The 19,597-nt window shown below is 43.6% G+C and overlaps 1 protein-coding gene across 5 annotated transcripts in view; it reads right to left on the reverse strand.

Moving 5' to 3' along the window:
• ME3 (malic enzyme 3) overlaps window positions 1–19,597 on the reverse strand; it is a 216,489-nt gene that overhangs the window by 77,942 nt on the left and 118,950 nt on the right. For all 5 annotated transcript variants that reach the window (XM_080817691.1, XM_080817693.1, XM_080817692.1 and 2 more), the window contains one exon: window positions 321–396. In XM_080817691.1, the coding sequence (XP_080673817.1) occupies window positions 321–396 (76 nt within the window). The remainder of the gene's footprint in view (window positions 1–320; window positions 397–19,597) is intronic.

A 19,597-nucleotide genomic window follows, 5' to 3' on the forward strand; every position in this document is an offset into this window, starting at 1 on the left:
AAGGTCTGTCTGATTTTCCCGTATCCACCATGGAAACTGGCACTGTATATACAGTAGGTACACAATACACGCTGAACGGATCTTCAGATGAACAATAACAACGATAAGGGCAATGTCCCCTGGGTGTGGGTCACGGAAACCTCTGCTCTGTGATGCATTTCTGCCTGGCTCTAACCTGTCTGGGCTCTAGGCCTGGGAAAGCTGGGCAGTGTCTCGCCCTCCGTGTCACAATGGCTCATTTTCTAGCTGGCGGTGACACTGGTCCAGGTTGAAAGGATTCACCTAAGAACAGAGCAGTAACAAAGAAAACAGGATCATACCTTAATGTCATCTTCTGGCCAAGAGTTCAGCATTGTTGCAAGGTGGCCCTTGTCATGAATGGTGATGAACAGCCCACTAGGAGAAAAAACATGTACACACAGAGAAACCAGGCCGTCAGACCATAAGACTGTGTACCATTGCATTGTTTAATTTTTCCCACAGACCTGGGCAAGGGAGGGGTCCCTGGCTCCAAGAGTTGAGAGGGCCCAGCCCTGGCCTTCCTCCAGTTTCTCCTCTGCACCAAACAAGGACTCCATGTGCCCCATGGGGCTTGTGCTCTCCAGAGGTAGTACCCTCCCTTCTTCCTTCTAGACCAGGCACACAGGACCCCAGAATTCTTAGACTGAAGGACTCCAAGGCCGCTTCCAGAAACCCACGTTGGCTTCTTCTCCAGGTTCCCCCTTCTGAGCACAGACCACACCATGGTGGGCAGACCCCTAGGCCTGGGGCTGTGACCGGAACTTAGACATGTGGGTTGTGGTGTCAGACACAGGTACAGGATGCCCCAGGCAGTGGGAGACGGAGCTGGGGCTGGGCCAGGGGTGGGCTCCCAGCTGTGAGCCACGTCTCCCTGCAGCACTGGAGCATGGGACTTCTAAATTCGGACGTGGCCTTCCAGCCCAGCGGGAAGGTACGTCTGTAAAGGCAGAAGTGTGGATTGTATTTTACTTAACAGTGTATATGCTTGGATTTAGAAATTTTATTTACGTTTAGACCTCTGTATGTGGACCTGGGATCAGGGGTGTGAGTGTGTGTACCTGGGCTGGTCTGTGCTGCTTCCTTCCTTTCCTTTGTTCCTCCAAAGCATCTAGAACTGCTCTTCTTGCGAACAAGTAACTCACTCTGGGTCGCCAACGTGAGTAGGTTGGGGAGGTGTGGGAGAGCAGCCTCCCCCACTCTCACTGCCCTCACTAACTCAGAGAAGACTTCCGAACAGTACTTTTCATGGCTTCGTGAGAGGCTTGGATTTTGGATCCATTATTTAAATCATGCCCTAGTCAACACCGCAAGGCTTGTGGCCCTGCTCTTTGGTCCCAGCAGTCTTGTAAAACAACCCTGGATACACCTACTGTCTGTTCTCCGAGTACTCCACCCAGGCAGCCAAGGGCAGGGGGAGAAAGCCTGACCACGGCACAGGCTGACCGGCATCACCATAAATGCTTCACCGGCGACCCACATGCACTGTCAACCACCATCCGGTCTTTGCTCTTTCAGTGTTTCTCTGCTCAAGAGTCACTCTTTCCACTCTCTGTAAAGACTATTTTAAACTTTTCCATTCTCAAACCTCCAACAGCCTCACCTTGCCCCAACTCCACTAGTGACCTTGCCTCTGATGTCACATGAAGCCAAGGGACACATCTCTGTCAGCTTTCCACCGCCAAGCCCGCAAACTTCTGCATCCGCAGATAATTCATTTCTTCTGTTCCAATGACTATTCTAAAGTCTTACGCTTAGGGATGCTTCTCTCTCTCCCCCAGAGCCATTATCATATAGCCATAAAACATCCCCAAGTCTGTATCATCTTAAAGACTTCTGGCTTGGGATGCCTGGATGGTTCAGTCAGTAAAGTCTGCCTTCGGCTCAGGTCATGATCTCGGGGTCCTGGGATGCAGCCCCACTTCAGGCTCCTTGCTCAGTAGGGAGCCTGCTTCCCCCTCTGCCTGCTCTTCCTGCCACTCTCCCAGCTTGTGCTCTATCTCTAACAAAAGAAAAAAAAGACTTCTGGCTTTTGTTAGTGGCAGTCTCTTGGACAGAGTAAACTCTCTGCAGACAGCAATAATAACACTGTTTTTTTTTTTTTTAAGATTTTATTTATTTATTTATTTATTTGACAGAGACCACAAGTAGGCAGAGAGGCAGGCGGGGGGGTGGGGGAAGCAGGCTCCCCACTGAGCAGAGAGCCCAATGCGGGGCTTGATCCAGGACCCCGGGATCATGACCTGAGCCTAAGGCAGAGGCCTTAACCCACTGAGCCACCCAGGCGCCCCTTTAAAAAGCTTAAAAAATATTTGAAATTTCTGCCCCCAAGGGAGGGGCAGAGGGAGAGGAGACAGATATAAGAAGACTCCCCTGCGGATGTGGGGCTTGATCCCAAGACTCTGTGATCATGACCTGAGCCGAAGTGAGATGCTTAACTCACTGAGCCACCCAGGCACCCAAAATTGTTATTTTTAAAAAATTTTATTTTATTTAAATTCAATTAATTAACATATTGTGTATTATTAGTTTCAGAGGGAGAGTTCAGTGATTGATCTGATGCATATAATACCCAGTGCTCATTACATTATGTGCCTTTCTTAATGCCCATCACCGGTTACCCCATCCCCCGACACACGCCTGCCCCTCCAGCAACCCTGTTTTTTTCCTATAGTTAAGAGTGTCTTATGGTTTGCCTCCCTCTCTGTTTTTAGCTTATTTTATTTTTCCCTCCCTTGCCCTATAATTCTGTTTTGCTTAAATTCAATGTATGAATGAAATTATATGATAATTGTCTTTCTCTGACTGACTTATTTCGTTTAGCATAATACCCTCTAGTTCCATCCACATTGTTGCAAGTGGCAAGATTTCATTTTTTGAATGGTTGAGTAATATTCCATCCCATACCTACCATTCATCTGTTTCTATAGTTTGGCTATTGTGGACAATGCTGTTATAAACACTGGGGTGCAGGTGCCCCTTCAGACCACTATATTTGTATCCTTTGGGTAAATGAATAGTAGTGCAATTGCTGGGTTGTAGGGGAAGTTCTATTTTTAACTTCTTGAGGAAGCTCCATACTGTTTTCCAGAGTGGCTGCACCATTTTCCATTCCCAACCATAAAATTCCCATTTCTCTGCATTCTCTCCTCAACCTGAGTTGTTAATTTTAGCTATTCTGACTGGTGTGAAGGGGTATCTTATTGTGGTTTTGATTTGTATTTCCCTGATGCTGAGTCATGTTGAGATTTTTTTCATGTGTCTGTTGGCCATTTGGATGTCTTCTTTGGAGAAATGTCTGTTCATGTCTTCTGTCCATTTCTTGACTGGATTTTGTTTATTTGTTTTTGAGGTATTGAGTTTCATAAGTTCTTTATGGATCTTGGATACTAGCCCTTTATCTGATGTCATTTGCAATTATCTTCTTCCATTCTGTAGGTTGTCTTTGGTTTTGTCCACTGTGTCCTTTGCTGTGCAAAAGTTTTTATCTTGATGAAGTCCCAATCTTGATGAAGTTCCCAAATGAAGTCCCCCTTCATTTTTGCCTTTCTTTACCTTGCCTTTTCCCTCCCTAGAGGAGTCGTATCTAGCAAGAAGTTGCTGTGGCCAAGGTCAAAGAGGTTGCTGCCTGTGTTCTCCTCTAGGATTTTGATGGATTTCTGTCTCATGTTTAGGTCTTTCATCCACTGCGAGTTTATTTTTGTGTATGGTGTAAGAAAACCCAGTTTCATTCTTCTGCATCTCGCTGTCCAGTTTTTCCAACACCATTTGTTGAAGAGACTGTCTTTTATCCATTGGATATTCTTTCCTGCTTTGTCAAAGATTAGTTGACAATAGAGTTGAGGATCCATTTACAGGTTCTCTATTCTGTTCCATTAATCTACGCGTCTGTATTTGTGCCAGTACCATACTGTCTTCATGATTACAGCTTTGTGATACAGCTTGAAGTCCAGAATTGTGGTGCCACCAGCTTTGGTTTTCTTTTTCAACATTACCCTGGCTATTCAGGTTCTTTTCTGGATTTTAGGATTATTTGTTCCAGCTCTGTGGAAAATGCTGATGGTGCTTTGATAGGGATTGCAGTAAATGTATGAATTGCTTTGGGTAGCATAGACATTTTAACAATATTTGTTCTTCCAATCCAGGAGCATGGAATGCTTTTTCATTTCTTTGTGTCTTCCTCAGTTTCCTTTATAAGTGTTATATAGTTTTCAGAGTACTTATCCTTTGCTCTTCTTTCCCACTTTGTCGTGGATTAGTCCTTTGAAGTTCTCTTAGATCTTACTGGCTAGTGTCATGGTGAGAATTTTGGCATCCATGTTCATCAGAGATATTGGTCTGTAATTCTTTTTGGTAGGGTCTTTGGTTTTGGGATCAAGGTAATGCTGGTGTCATAGAATGAGTTTGGAAGTTTTCCTTCCATTTCTATGTTTTGAAATAGTTTCAGAATAATAGGTATTAATTCTTTTTTAAATGTTTGGTAGAATTCTCCCAGGGAGCCATCTGGTCCTGGACTCTTCTTTGTTGGGATATTCTTGATTATTGCCTCAATTTCTTTGCTGGTTATGGATCTGTTCAGGTTTTCTATATCTTTCTGTTTCAGTTTTGGTAGTTTTCATGTTTCTAGGAATGCAATAATTTCTTCCAGATTGCCTAATTTGTTAGCATATAATTGCTCATAATATTCTTTTATAATTGTATTTCTTTAGTGTTAGTTGTGAGTTCTTCCTTTCATTCATGATTTTATTTATTTGGGTCCTTTCTCTCCCTCTCTCTCTCTTTTTGATAAGTCTGGCTAGGAGTTTATTGATCTTATTAATTCTTTCAAAGAACAAGCTCCTAGTTTCATCAATCTATTCTACTTTTTATTTCTATTTCATTGATTTCTGTTCTAAACTTTATTATTTCTCTTTTGCTGCTACATATATGCTCTACTTACTGTTCTTTTTCCAGCTCCTTTAGGTATAAGGCTGTATATTTGAGACTTTTCTTGCTTCTTGAGAAAGGCTTGTATTGCTATATACTTCCCTCTTAGGACTGCCTTTGTTGCATCCCAAAGGTTCTGAATTGTTGTGTTTTCTTTTTCATTTGCTTCCATGAATTTTACTTTTTTTAAAAAGATTTCATTTTGAGAGAAAGCAAACTTGAATGGGGGAAGAAGGAGAGGGAGAAGAAGCAAGCTCCCTGCTGAGTAGGGAGCCTGATTCAGGGCTTGATCCCAGGACCCTGGAGTCATGACCTGAGCTGAAGGCAGATGCTTAACATACTGAGCCACCCACATGTCTCACTTCCATGGCTTTTTACAATTCTTCTTTCATTTCCTGTTTGACCCATTCATTCTTTAATAGGATACTCTTAAACCTCCATGTATTTGTGTTCCTTCCAAATTTTCTCTTGTGTTTGAGTTCCAGTTTCAAAGGATTGTGGCATGAAAATAAGCAGGGAATAATCCCAATCTTTTAATACCAGTTGAAACCTGATATGTGACCCAGTATGTGATCTATTCTGGAGATTGTTCCATGTGCACTTGACAAAAATATGTATTCTGTTGCTTTAGGATAAAATGCTATGAATATATCTGTGATGTCCAGTGTGTCAGTCAAAGCCCTTGTTTCTTTGTTGATCTCCTGCTTAAATGATCTGTCCATTGCCCTAAGGGGAGTGTTAAAGTCACCTATGATTATTATATTGTTATTTATGTGTTTCTTTAATTTTGTTATTAATTGGTTTATATAATTAACTGCTTCCAAGTTAGGAGCATAAATATTTACCATTCTTAGATCTTCTTGTTGGATAGACCTTTTAAGTATGATATAGTGTCCTCTTCATCTCTTATTACAGTCTTTGGTTTAAAATCTAGTTTGTGCAATCTAAGTATTGCTACCCCAGCTTTCTTTTGATATCCATTAGTATGATAAATGGTTCTCCATCCCCTTACTTTCAATGTTGAAGTGACTTTGGGTCTAAAATGAATCTCTTGGGGAACATTCCTCAACTTCATAAAATCCATCTGTGAAAAACCCACAGCAAATATCATTCTCAATTGGGAAAAGCTGAGAGTCTTCCCCCTGAGATCAGAAACACAAGGATGCCCACTCTTACTGCTGTTGTTTAACATAGTATTATAAGTCCTAGCAACAGCAATCAGAAAACAAAAAGAAATTAAAGGTATTCAAATTGGCAAAGAAGAAGTCAAACTCTTTCTCTTTGCAGATGACATGATACTTTATGTGGAAAAACCAAAGACTCCACTCCCAAATTACTAGAACTCATACAACAATTTAGTAATGTGGCAGGATACAAAATCAATGCACAGAAATCAGTTGATTTCTTATACACTAACAATGAAACTGTAGACAGGAAAATTAGAGATTTGATTCCATTTACAATAGCACCAAAACCTGTAAGATACCTTGGAATAAACCTAACCGAAGAGGTAAAGGATAAATATTTGAGGAACTATAGAACACTTAGAAAAGAAATGGAAGAAGACACAAAAAGATGGAAAACTCATGGGTCCATGCTCATGGATTGGAAGAATAAACATTGTTAAAATGTCTACGCTGCTCAGAGAAATCTATACTTTCAATGCCATCTCTATAAAAATACCATTGACATTTTTCCAAAGTGCTAGAACAAACAATCCTAAAATTTGTATAGAACCAGAAAAGACCCGGAATAGCCAAGGAAATGTTGAAGAAGAAAAACAAATCTGGGGGCATCACGTTGCCTGATTTCAAGCTTTATTACAAAGCTGTGATCACCAAGATAGTATGGTACTGGCACAAAAACAGACACATAGACCAACGGAACAGAATAGAGAGCCTAGAAATGGACCCTCAACTCTATGGTCAAATAATCTTCAACAAAGCAGGAAAAAATAACCAGTGGGAAAAGTAGAGTCTCTTCAATAAATGGTGTTGGGAAAATTGGACAGCTATATATAGAAGAATGAAACTTGACCATTCTCTTACACCGTACACAAAGATAAGTTCGAAATGGATAAAAGACCTCAACGTGAGACAGGAATCCATCAGAATCCTACAGGAGAACATAGGCAGTAAACTCTTTGATATCAGCCACAGCAACTTCTTTCAAGATATGTCTCCAAAGGCAAAGGAAACAAAAGCGAAAATGAACTTTTGGGACTCCATCAAGATAAAAAGCTTCTGCACAGCAGTGGAAACAGTCAACAAAACTAAGAAGCAATCCACAGAATGGGAGAAGATATTCTCAAATGACAGTACAAAGGGCTGGTATCCAAGATTTATAAAGAACTCCTCAAACTCAACACCCAAAAAAACAAATTATCAAGTCAAAAAATGGGCAGAAGACATGAATAGACACTTCTCCAATGAAGACATACAAATGGCTAACAGACACATGAAAAAATGTTCATATCATTAGCCATCAGGGAAATTCAATTCAAAACCACATTGAGATACCACCTTACACCAGTTAGAATGGCAAAGATTAACAAGGCAAGAAACAACAAATATTGGAGAGAATGGGGAGAAAGGGGATCCCTCTTACACTGTTGGTGGGAAAGCGAGCTGGTGCAGCCACTTTGGAAAACAGTGTGGAGGTTCCTCAAAAGATTAAAAATAGAGCTACCCTATGACCCGGCAATTGCACTACACGGTATTTACTCCAAAGATACAGATGTAGTGAAAAGAAGGGCCACATGCACCCCAATGTTCATAGCAGCAATGTCCACAATAGCCAAACTGTAGAAAGAGCTGAAATGCCCTTCAACAGATGAATGGATAAAGAAGATGTGGTCCATATATACAATGGAATATTACTCAGCCTTCAGAAAGGATGGATACCCAACTTTTGCATCAACATGGATAGGACTGGAGGAGATATGCTGAGTGAAATAAGTCAAGCAGAGAGTCAATTATCATATGGTTTCACTTACTTGTGGAACATAAGGAATAACATGGACATTAGGAGAAGGAAAAGAAAAGTGAATTGGGACTGTGGACTCTGAGAAACAAACTGAGGGTTTTGGAGGGGGGGTGTGGGGGGATGGGTGAAACTGGTCGTGGGTATTAAGGAGGGCATGTATTTTGCATGGAGCACTGGATATTGTACATAAACAATGAATCTTGGAACACTGCATCAAATACTAATGATGTATTTTATAGAGACTAACAACACAATTAAAAAAAATCCACAAAAGAAAAGAAAATAAAAGGAGTCTATTGTAGACAGCATATCAATGGGTCTTTTTCTTTCTTTCTTTTTTTAAATCCAAACTGATATCCTGTGTCTTTTGATGGAAGCATTTACCCCATTTACATTCAGAATAATTACTGAAAGATACAAATTTAGTGCCATTGTATTGCCTGTAAAATCACTGTTGCTTCTGGTCTTTTGTTCCTTTGGGCTCTCTCTTCCCTTAAAAGATCGCCTTTAATATTTCTTGCAGGGCTGGTTTAGTGATCATAAATTCTCTCAGCTTCTGTTTGCCCTGGAAGCGCTTTGTCTCTCCTATTCTGAATGACAGCCTTGCTGGATAAAGTATTCTTGACTGCATATTTTTCTCATTTAGCACCTTCAATATATTTCTGGTCCCTTCCAGCCTGCCAGGTTTCTGTGGATAGGTCTGCCGCCAGCCTTATATTTCTATTTTCTTGGTTAAGAACCTCTTGTCCCAAGCTGCTTTCAGGATTTTCTCTTTATCTCTGAAATTTGTAAGCTTCACTATTATATTTTGAGGTGTTGACCTATCTTTATTGATTTTGAGGGGGGGTTGTGTGTGCCTCCTGTACTTGAATGCCTGTTTCCTTTTTTAGAGTAGGATGCTCTCAGCTATAATTTCTTTAAATAATCTTTCTTTGTCCCTCTCTCTTTCCTCTTCCTCTGGGATCCCAATTACTCTAATATTGTTTTACTTTATGGCATCACTGATCTGTTGACTCCTCCCCTCATGAACCAGTGATTGTTTATCTCCCTTTTACACAGCTTCACTATTTTCCATCATTTTGTCTTCTGTATCACTCACTCTCTTCTGCCTTGTTTATCCCAGCAGTTAGAGCCTCCATTTTTGACATCATCTCAATTAGTCTTTTTTATTTTGACCTGAATAGATTTTAGTTTTTATTTCTTCAGTAAGAGATTCTCTAGTGTCTTCTATACTTTTTTCAAGGTCACCTCGTATCTTTATAATCACTAAATTCTAGTTTTGAATTCTAGTTTTGACATCTTACTTATAACCATATTTATTAGATCCCTGGCTATGAATACTGCCTCTTGTTCTCTTTTTGGGGTGAGTTCTTCTATCTTGTCATTATGTCCAGAAAAGAACAGACATAAGAGAGGGAAAATACTAATAGGGCATCAACAACACCAGAAAAATATACACTACACTGATCAGAAGAGAACAGAAGCCAAAAGAATAGAAAAAGAAAAAAAATTAGAGTAAAATCAACAAGAAATAGAACAGAATAAACTAGAGTCTGAGTATATTTTGTTCTGTTAGATGAAACTAGATCTCAAAACTGGCAAGAAAGAAATACAATGAAAGGAAGCCAAAAATGAAAAAAAAAATATATATATATATAAACAGAAGTGAAAAGATGAAAATTAAAGAGACTTAAAAAATAATTGATAAGAAAATATCTGAAAATGATAATAAAATATAAAACTGAAGGACTAAAGAATAATAACTAAACCAGAAAAATATACACTACTACACTAATCAGAAGAGAACGGAAACCAAACAAAAAAGGAAAGGAAAAAAAATGGGAATAAAATCCGAAAAGAAGTTGAACAGAACAATAAACTTGATTCTGGATGTATTTTGGTCTGTTTGTTAGAGGAAATTAAATCCCAACAAAGATAAGAAACAAAAGCATGTATACACACAAACACACAATGAAGCTGAATAGATGAAAATCAAAAATGAAAAAAATATATAAACCATAAGTGAAAAAATGAAAATTTAAAAAGACTTAAAAATTGATACAGTAAGAAAATAGTTGAAAAGGATAATAGAATGTAAAACTGAAGGACTAAGAATAAGAAAGAACCATGAATGCTACATACTTCTTTCCCCAAGAGCTGGAGGTTTACACTTCTGTGTGACCGGCAACCTTGGTATTAGCTGGAAGGGCCTGCGGCTCATCTGGGGGAGGGGTCTATGGCCCTGACTCTCAGGTGTTTGTTTCGGGTGGAATCACACCATCCTTGCCAGGGGGCCAGACTCCCTGTGACCATCTCAGGAGCCAGCTGGGGGATGAAAATGGCGGCGCCCAGCTCTCTAGCCTGGAAACTGAAATTTCGAGCCCCCCACTCCTCAGAGAGCCCTCAGGGAAAAGCAGTCCATCATCACTCTGGTCTCTCCGGTCTCTCTGCCCGCTTTCTGTGCTCACCCAGCCTGTGACCAAGCCTTTTTTTTTTTTTTTTTTTTTTTAATCTCACATGTACAACCCAGTTTCAGGTCTCCAAAGTATACAGACTCCTGCGGTGCACACCCTGTGGGAGGGAGGGCAGTTTTGCCCTGGTTCTGCCTCTTGCTGGGCCCCTGCTCAGAGAGTGGTCCCCGGTAATACTGAGGTTCGGGGTTTCTGGAAACCCATAGCCGAAAGCTGGCGCCTGGTCTCCCTCTTTGCAGTCACCTTCCCTGCTTTGGTGCCTGGGAGCTCTGGGGCACTCCGGCCCGGTTCTTTCAGGGACCCTGGGGATCCTGAGACCTCACTGTCCCACCTGGGATTCCACCCCACTTTGCCTCCTGAGCACCCTTCTACAGGCAGAAACATCTCGCACTGGAGCAGACTTCCAGACGTTCTGATGTTGGGCTCCACTGCTCTATCCCGTTACCCCCACCCCAGCTAGTAGAGGGTCCCTCCCCCACCCCGCAGTTTGTCTTCCCATGTATCTCCTCAGATTCACATCTCCCCACCTCCTACCTTGCAGAATGTGGTCGCTTTTCTATTTGTGGAACGGTAGCAATTCTTTTCTCAGATCTCTGGCTGATTTTGCAGGCGTTCAGAATGATTTGGTAACTATCGAGCTATTTCCATGGACCAGACAAAACTAGGATGCCCTACGCTTCCACTACCTTACTTCCACTCAGAACTGTTTTTTTTTTTTTAATAATACGATTGTTACAACATTTAGAGTGTATAAAATACACATATATTTTAAGGCAATGGAGGCTGACCCAAAGCAGGTAGAAACTGAAGGGTCATCTAACTTTGAAAGCAGGTAGGATACCTCGAATTTGCAGTTCTTTGAGTGGAGTCTAATCTGCAAACAACTTAAGGCAGGAGGGAGCTGAAGTCTTACTGGCTTGAGGGGCTGGAAGAATATCCCGGAAGCAAAAGGGGGCATTCTGGGAGGGAAGGAGCCACGGAAAGAACGAAGTTTCCGGTCTGTGTATAAAAACCACCTACATTATTGACCTGCCGACCATCACCTGTGCGTGCACAAGGGCCTGGCAAAGCAGCCGGAGCTGCGAAAACTCAACAGGCATTTCAGCTGCTGATCAGGAGAGAGGGGGTTTACACAGAGGTCCTTTATAATACTCTGCTTACTTTATGCATGTTAAACATTTTCCATAATAAAACATTTTAAACAAAATAAACCAACAAAAACCCACCACAGAACCCCAAACTACTCTTGGTTTCCACATTCCTTGCCAATACTGTTCCTTCTCTCTCCTCCCTCTCACAGCCAAACTTCTTTTTTTTTTTTAATTTTTTTTTAAATTTTTTATTTACTTATTTGACAGACAGATCACAAGTAGGCAGAGAGGCAGGCAGAGAGAGAGGAGGAAGCAGGCTCCCCACTGAGCAGAGCGCCTGATGTGGGACTCGATCCCAGGACGCCGGGATCATGACCCGAGCCAAAGGCAGAGGCTTAAACCACTGAGCCACCCAGGCACCCCTCACAGCCAAACTTCTTAACAGTGCTGTCTACACGAGCTGCCTCCAGTTCTGGACTCCCACTGCAGGACATCTTCTCTCACAGCCGTGTGGCCAAAGTCATGCTTGTAAAGGCTACCAATGACTGCCGTGTCCCAAATATGACTGGAATTTTGTCTTCATTGCCTTTGGCTTGTCAGTAACATCTGACACTTTTCCCTCCCCCCCCCCACCCCCAACCAACGTTTGGCCTCTGTGACTCTGCCCTGAGTTTTCCTCTTCCCTTTGGAGGCTTGAAGTTCTTAGTCTTTCATACAGGGTCATCCAGCTATTAGGTGTTACAATTCTTCAAAAACTTATACTCGTCCATTTTCCTTCTTACTCTTATTCTTTCTCTCTATGAGCTCATCCCTGGGCAGGCTTTGGGCCAGTAACTCAAAGATCTGAAGACCAGAGTTTCTCACCTTGACATCGGGGTTGGGTAATTTTTGCTGTGAGAAGTGAAGTCCTGTGCACTATAGGAAGTTTGGCAGTACCACTGGTCTCTATCTACCATCTACCATCTAACATCCCATCTTTGTGACAACCCAAAATATCTCCTGACGGTTGCTAAGTGTCTCCTGGGAAGCAACGCCTCCCCTGGTTTTAGAGCCATTGTTCTTGACCGCCCTGACATCTCCCTCTGCATGTCTCAAAGGCACGTCAAACCCAACAGGTTCCCAAACCAAGTCTGTGATCCTAATCTTCCACCACTATGACTCAAAGACAGGACAAAACAAAGACTCCAGACAAACCTGATTCTCTTCCCTTCCTCTTTTCCTCAGTGAATGTTACCCCCACTCCATAATAGGACATCTAGGACTAGATATATATCTAGTTTAGCAATCCCAAAGCTCTGGAATCAGTCCTTTCCCCTTTAATATAACCCAATGCCAGGTCCTTCATTTCTACCTGCTTGTTTATTTATTTGTAAAAGATTTTATTTATTTATTTGACAGAGAGAGATCACAAGTAGGCAGAGAGGCAGATGGGGAGTGGGGGTAAGCAGGCTCGCTGCTGAGCAGAGAGCCCAATGAGGGACTTGATCCCAAGACCTTGAGATCATGACCTGGTCTGAAGGCAGAGGCTTAACCTACTGAGCCACCCAGGCGCCCTTACTTTCTTCTTTTTTAAAGATTATATGTATTCATTTGACAGAAAGAGAGCACAAGAGAGCATAAGCAGGGAGAGCTGCAGAGGGAGAGGAGAAATAGGCTCCCGCTGAGCAGGGAGCCTGATGTGGGGATCCATCCCAGGACCCTGGGATCATGACCTGAGCCAGAGGCAGATGTTTAACCAACTGAACCACCCAGGCGCCCCTCAACACCCACTTTCTGAATAAGTGTGGAAGTGAGCACATGAACGTGATGATGGCTGAAGACTGAAGGATGAGCATGGAAAGTGTTGAATAAAGTTTGAGCGAGGGAAACTGTCCTATGTGCGCTGTTGTAAATGCTCAAGGGATGGTCTAGGCTGGGTGGGGCTGGGCTGGGTTAGGCTGGGCCCTATGGCTTAGACCAGGGAAATGCATGTACAAAGGTAGGTGGACAGGCCAGGGAAGAAGAAATCTCCAGAGCCTAAGACTTGCAGGGCTTTTTCCACCACACTAATGGAGGGCAACGTGAGTGTTTGAATTAACTTATTCATAAGGCTTGAGAGCAAGTTCCAGGCATTTACTGTGCTGTTTTGAAACAACCAGGGGGCGCTCAGTTGTATCGATCAAGATGAAAATAAAGCACTGGATGGGCTTCTTGGAACTTGTTTCTAAGAGTCATCTCTAGGAAATCTGGAAGATCGTTATGTTGGTAATAATGAACTTCAAGGACTGCCCTGCATGAGAAAAGTAGCCTCATCTGACTTTCGGAAGTTTAAACAGGGGAACTTGCCTTGGTGGCAACAGAAGGGTGAATGGGTCAAGGCGAGTGTACAAGCCTGGAACTTCTAAAGAACCACCTCTCCACCTCTCAAACCAGCCATTGCTCTGAGGCCTGGCCTGTGAAGGTCTCGTTAGGGGTGTGTTTCTGCCAGTTTTTACTTTCCCACAGCTGCGTTTCTAATATCCATGAGTGATTTCCCCCTGAGGCTGTCCAGAGCTAGTCTCACGGAACAATAACGCCAACAGGATGCCAGTTCTTCCGAGCTGGAGGAACGGAGTCCCAACCCCAGGCTCACTGATGACTCACCGAGTGACCTTGGGGAAGTCATTTACCCCAGTGACGCATTAATTAATTAATCCGAGTGACGCATTCCTTGGCCTCTTAAAGCCTTTAACGTGCCCTTGTTCTGGAAATGTTCCTCGTCCAAACAACTCTGGTTTTCAACATTCCCCTAAGTAGTGATACTTAACAAAAAGCTCATATTCTAAGGGGTACCATCCCTATTCTAGATCTTAGCAAAGCTCTTATGTGATTAATTCTAAATACAGGAAAAGTATGATTACAGAAATTCTTTGATACGTGAAAATAGTCCCTCTTCATTGAAGATAAGGACAGGGAGGTAGGACACTTGAAATGAAGGTGTTTACATTTAAATTTGAGCTACTAAAATTTCAACAGATCCTCTTACTCTCGTTTTTTGGCATATATAGTTTAATGCTTTGCAGAGACCATGTTGCAAAAATAACAACTTTTGAAATGTATTAAGAGCTTTTAATCACTTCTCAAAGTGCTTCTCCATCGATTGTCATAATTGTAGTAACAAATGATCCCAAATGGATTGACTGGATGGGGATTTTGAAATACCTAGTCCAAAGACCTCATTTTATAAAAGAGGACCTTGATACCCAGAAAAGTAAAGTGACTTGTTCAAGGTCACACAGCTCATAAGCATCAGAACCTGGTGGAACCCAGGTCCAGAGTCCATAGTCTTTCTATCGATTCAGACTTCTTGTTCCCACAGCTAGAGGTTTAGAATGAAATGTACCAGAGATGCTCTTTGGGGCCACTAATGGAAATTTTTTCTCTGATGCATGTTGGTGAGGAAGTGAAATCCCCCAGCAGAGTGAGGGATTCTGATGGTAAACAAATGGATTGCAGGTTCCATCAGGACCCTATGGGGGGTCTCCTGCCCATCCACCCATTTCCAGACAGAACTGCCTCTAGAACAGCTCAGAAAGAAGACACTGCCAGGGGAGAAAACCCTTCAGTGCCCTCAGCAACCTGTTTGCAGCTTCAGCCACTTTCCACTCGGGGGAAACTATCTTGCCCAGCAGTACTCGGTGATGGGGTTTGCTGTTTCCATGAGGTTCTGGTCAAGTGAGAAATGCAGACAATCGCTCCCCTGCATTCCTTCTTAGTGACTTCGGGAAGAATATATAAGTGCCATGGGAGGTGCGCCTACCTACACCTTCTTAGTCTCTCCTGAGTCCTCAGACCCTCCGGAGTCCCCAAGGCTGCAATGGGGATTTTCACCTAAATTCCAATAATGCAAAGCACTAAAAATGATGGGGCTACAAGTGAGTCAAGTGAGGTTTTGGTGAAATGGCAGATGGAAGGTGGCACAGCCTAGGGGTTAAATATAATAATAAATAAAGCTTTACAACTATAGCACCTGGGTCAAAGCCTGCCCCTGCTACCCACCAGCTATGTGGCTTATGGACAAGTTACTTCCCTTCCTCAAGTTCAGTTCCTTATTTGTAACATGAGACCATGACACCAGCTGCTTCATACCTTTGCTATAAACACTAATGAAGACAATGTGGATTCAAAAGAGTTTAGTATAGTATCTGTTGGCATATAGTAAGCCCTGAACAAGGGACAGCTCTTAATGTTGCTTGGCTAGTGCAGTGGTTAAGTCCAGACTCCGGAGTCAGACTGCTTGGGTTCAAATGCTGGCAAAATGCCAGTGAAGCACCTGGCTCATAATAAATACTCAGTGGATGTTAGTAGCTAATTATGAATTTGCATTTTAACTAGAATGATTCCAAGTCAGTGTGCATGTTGGTGAGGAGCCATGATTGGCAGTTATATGTGCCTTTGGTGAAACAGGAAGACAGTCATAAAGTTTGGTGGAAAATCTTCCATTATGTGGGTCACTGAATGAGGGCCAAACACTGTAGCAATACACAGTTGGGGGACTAAAAGTTTTCCATGTTCCCTGCAAAAGCTAGCATTCAGTGAGATTGGTATCAAGGGCAAACCGAAAGGAAAACCAGAGCACAAATAGGCAATATTCATTTATTCACTCACTCATTCACCATTCGTTCACTCATTCACTTGTCTGTCCGTCCATCCATCCATCCACCCACCCACCCATCCATCTATCCTTTCATCCAATAGGCATTTTGAGCATCTCTGTTCCAGGAAACCTGGTAGGCCCTTTATGTACATATCTTAATTCTCACGCAAGACTACCAGGTGGGCATCACCACCATTCCACAGAAGAGATTAAGAACTACAGATGTGAAAGCAGAGATGAGATCAAAGCCCAGGTCTTTTAGATCCCAGAAACATGGCTCCTTTAGTGTGTGATTTGGGCAAGTCACTTCAACTCTCTGTGCCTCTGTTTCCTGTTCACCTAAATGGGAGCGATGGCTTCTCCATGACGGAGTGACTGAGGATGAAACAAGGCAAGTGCACAAAAACTCCGCACACCGGAGAGCCCTACAGACAATGTGAACCTTGGTTCTCGTCTGACCTTGTCCATCAGGGTGAGTCTGAGGCAGGGCTGATGTGAAGCCCTCCTAAAGCAGGCCAGTCTCTCTGGTTTCCTGAAGGCCCATGATGGATGGATGGGGCCATCACTTAATGTGTTGAGGACCTGTCTATGTCCACAGCTGGGCCTGCTTCAATCTTCTTTCCATGAGAAGGAGCTGGAACCCCCTGAAATAAGCGATGCCTTGTGAAGCATTGCCTTTGACAACCGGTGAGATGTTATCATCCTGCTCTGAGGCAAGAAAAGAGGCAGGAAATTGGGAAGCCCCAGGAAGCCCTGGGCTGAGACACAGAGGCATTTCCAGCTTTTGAGTGAGTTACAGGCTCCCCTGGGGGGGTGCTGAGGTGCTGAACATCCTGCAGTAACCTGAACATTCATCAAGGCTAATGACTCTTCTGAGTAATTGGATTGGAGTGTCCTTCACGGCTCCTGGGGCTGCGAAGATGGCCATCTGGCACAGCGGCCCTCCTGGGACTTTCTCGCTGTTAACAGTCATTCCGTGGAACAGGAAAAAAACAAAAATAACTTTGGCTATTGATGACTTCCCCAAGATTTTCCTGTTTACTTCAAGGAAACAATTTTGGAACTTGAGGGAAGAAAAAAATACCTACAGTGAATATGGCCAACGGCCAACCTCTGGAATCCAGGGCTTACCTGAATACATGCCCTGCTTTACGTAACATACAGCTTATTCTGGAAAAGTTGTGAGTCGATAAAGTACCTATACTTAAAATTGTGTTGTACGTGGACTTGTGAGGTTGCTGTCTAAGGGGAACCCCTGCTGAGAACTGTTGGTGAACACTGACCGCTGTCCCCCTGATTTATGGCTTTTGCCAATTTGGACTTTGCGACTTCAGTTTCTAGAAACAGAACCTAGATTCTCTCTTAGCTGATGCCGGGACAGCAGGACCCGCTGACTAAGCTGAGAAGGAGGGGCCAGAGAATCGGGGCGACCGAACGCCTCCTGCATGGAGCTTTGGGATACATGTGCAGATGGGGAAGGAAATGGATGGATGTGTAACCAAAACTGCACTGAACACCGGCTCCCTTCTTTCCCGTGCTCATGCCACGTGGCCTGACAGGCGTATTTGTGACAGGCTGTTCACCCTGCACCAGAGTCTACGTGACCTCTTGGGGTGCAAATGTTTCAAGGCCGAGGTGTGATTCACCATATTTTCTTTCCCTTCCCACAGCAGCCTGTATGGTTTCAGACGGGGTGACTTCAGGAGCCCAGTCCTAGAGGGAGGAAGGCCCAAGTATGAGGCCCAGCTGACCCACAAGGGACACGATGCAGCAACACAGAACACGTTTTGCTTTAAGAGTGGACAATTTTAGGGCCGTTTTGTTCCACCGTGTAATTCAGTCACGGTACACTCCATTCAACAAAATCTCTCCTCGATGCCCATTAGGTAAGACAAGATGTCGGAGCTCTGGCTGAGCAGAGGTGAGGGCCCCCGTGCTCTGCGGAAATTCTCACTGCTCTTCGTGTCAGCAGTCCCATTCCTGTAGTGGATCTCAGACAGTGACATCAGAGAGAAAGAATTCCTGCCTGGAAAGGGCACTATGGCTGTGCGAGTTAGGACCCGTCATTTAGGAAATCGTGTCTTTCATGTGCACCTCCTCCTACTAGACTGAATGTTCTCTGTGGACTGGACAACACCTGTCTCACTGCTGTCCCCCTGCCCCACACTGGGCCTAGCACAGCACCAAGCACCCATAAGTACCCCAAAAGCAAGATATGTCTTGGATATGCTGAGTGGCTCAGAATGCGGATGCCAAAATGAGACAGCTCTGGGCCTTTATTTTTGCAGTTATAAACGGAGCATATAGTAATACTGGCCTCGAAGTCCTTGAGTGAGGATCGAATGAAATTTCCTGTAACAGGTGCACTCCGGAGCGCTTGGCCTGTGAGAAGGGCTCTGTCAGGGGCAGCGGATACTGATGACTTGGGCTAAAAGCTGAGAACATAACCAAGTATTCTCCAGGTGAGAAAAACTCCAAGCCAATTGTTACAGGTTGACTTGTGTTTCTCCCAGAAGATATATGGAAATCCTAAACCACAGTACTTGTGACATTATTTGGAAATAGGGTGTTAGCAGACATCATTTAATTGAGTTCACAGGGGGACCCTGATCCAACGTGACTGGTGTCCTCATAGCAAGAGGTAGGGACACCCAGGGGGAAAACCACCACGTGGTGACCAAGGGGCGAATGCACCGATACGTCTGTAAGATGAGGGACCCCAAGGCCACTGGCAAACAAGGGGAGGTGGGAGAGGCAAGGCAGGATCCTCCCCTACTGATTTCAGAGCGAGCACAACTCTGTCGACACCTTGATTTCACACTTTTGGCCTCCAGAACTGCGAGACAAGGAGTTCCTGTGGTTTTAAGGCCCCAGCTGGTGCTATTTGGCTACAGCAGCTTTAGGAAGCGATGCATCAATACGCTGCCTTCCGCACGGTGGCCACGAGCAGCAGCGATCACGATTCCTTCCCCGTGCAGCCCTGAAAACCCCAGTTTGCGGGAATGCTGCAAGGGCTCGCGTGCGTGAGGTTTCCTCCATCCAACAAGGCCTGTCAATTGCATCGTTATCTTCAGTTTCCATCAAGAGCCAGAAAAATCCTCTGGAATGTTAGAATTCAGTGACACCAAAGAGAAAGAAAAACCAAGATAACGTTCACTTAGGAGAATGTTTTTTCTTGAGAAAAAGACTCTTAACCCTTATCTCTGCCTGCAGCGGAGTGACCCTCAGAAGTTTCCTAAAATAGAACTGGGGGAGGGAGGGACTAGCAAAATCCACTCCAATAGACAACATTCATTTAGGCTTCTTGGCAGCGAGTGCAACACAGAAGGAGGACTTAATTAAAAAGGGCCTGTGACATTAGGCAAACCATTGAGACTGGGCTCGGGGGTGGGGGGTGGAGGGTGGAGGGCGGCACATTCAACTCGGGAACAAAGGCTCCCTGTTGCCACAAAACCATCATAGCGCCTGTTTTTTGCCAGGACACACACATT

The sequence above is a fragment of the Martes martes genome (assembly GCF_963455335.1).
Source record: "Martes martes genome assembly, chromosome: 10".
NCBI lineage: Eukaryota > Metazoa > Chordata > Mammalia > Carnivora > Mustelidae > Martes > Martes martes.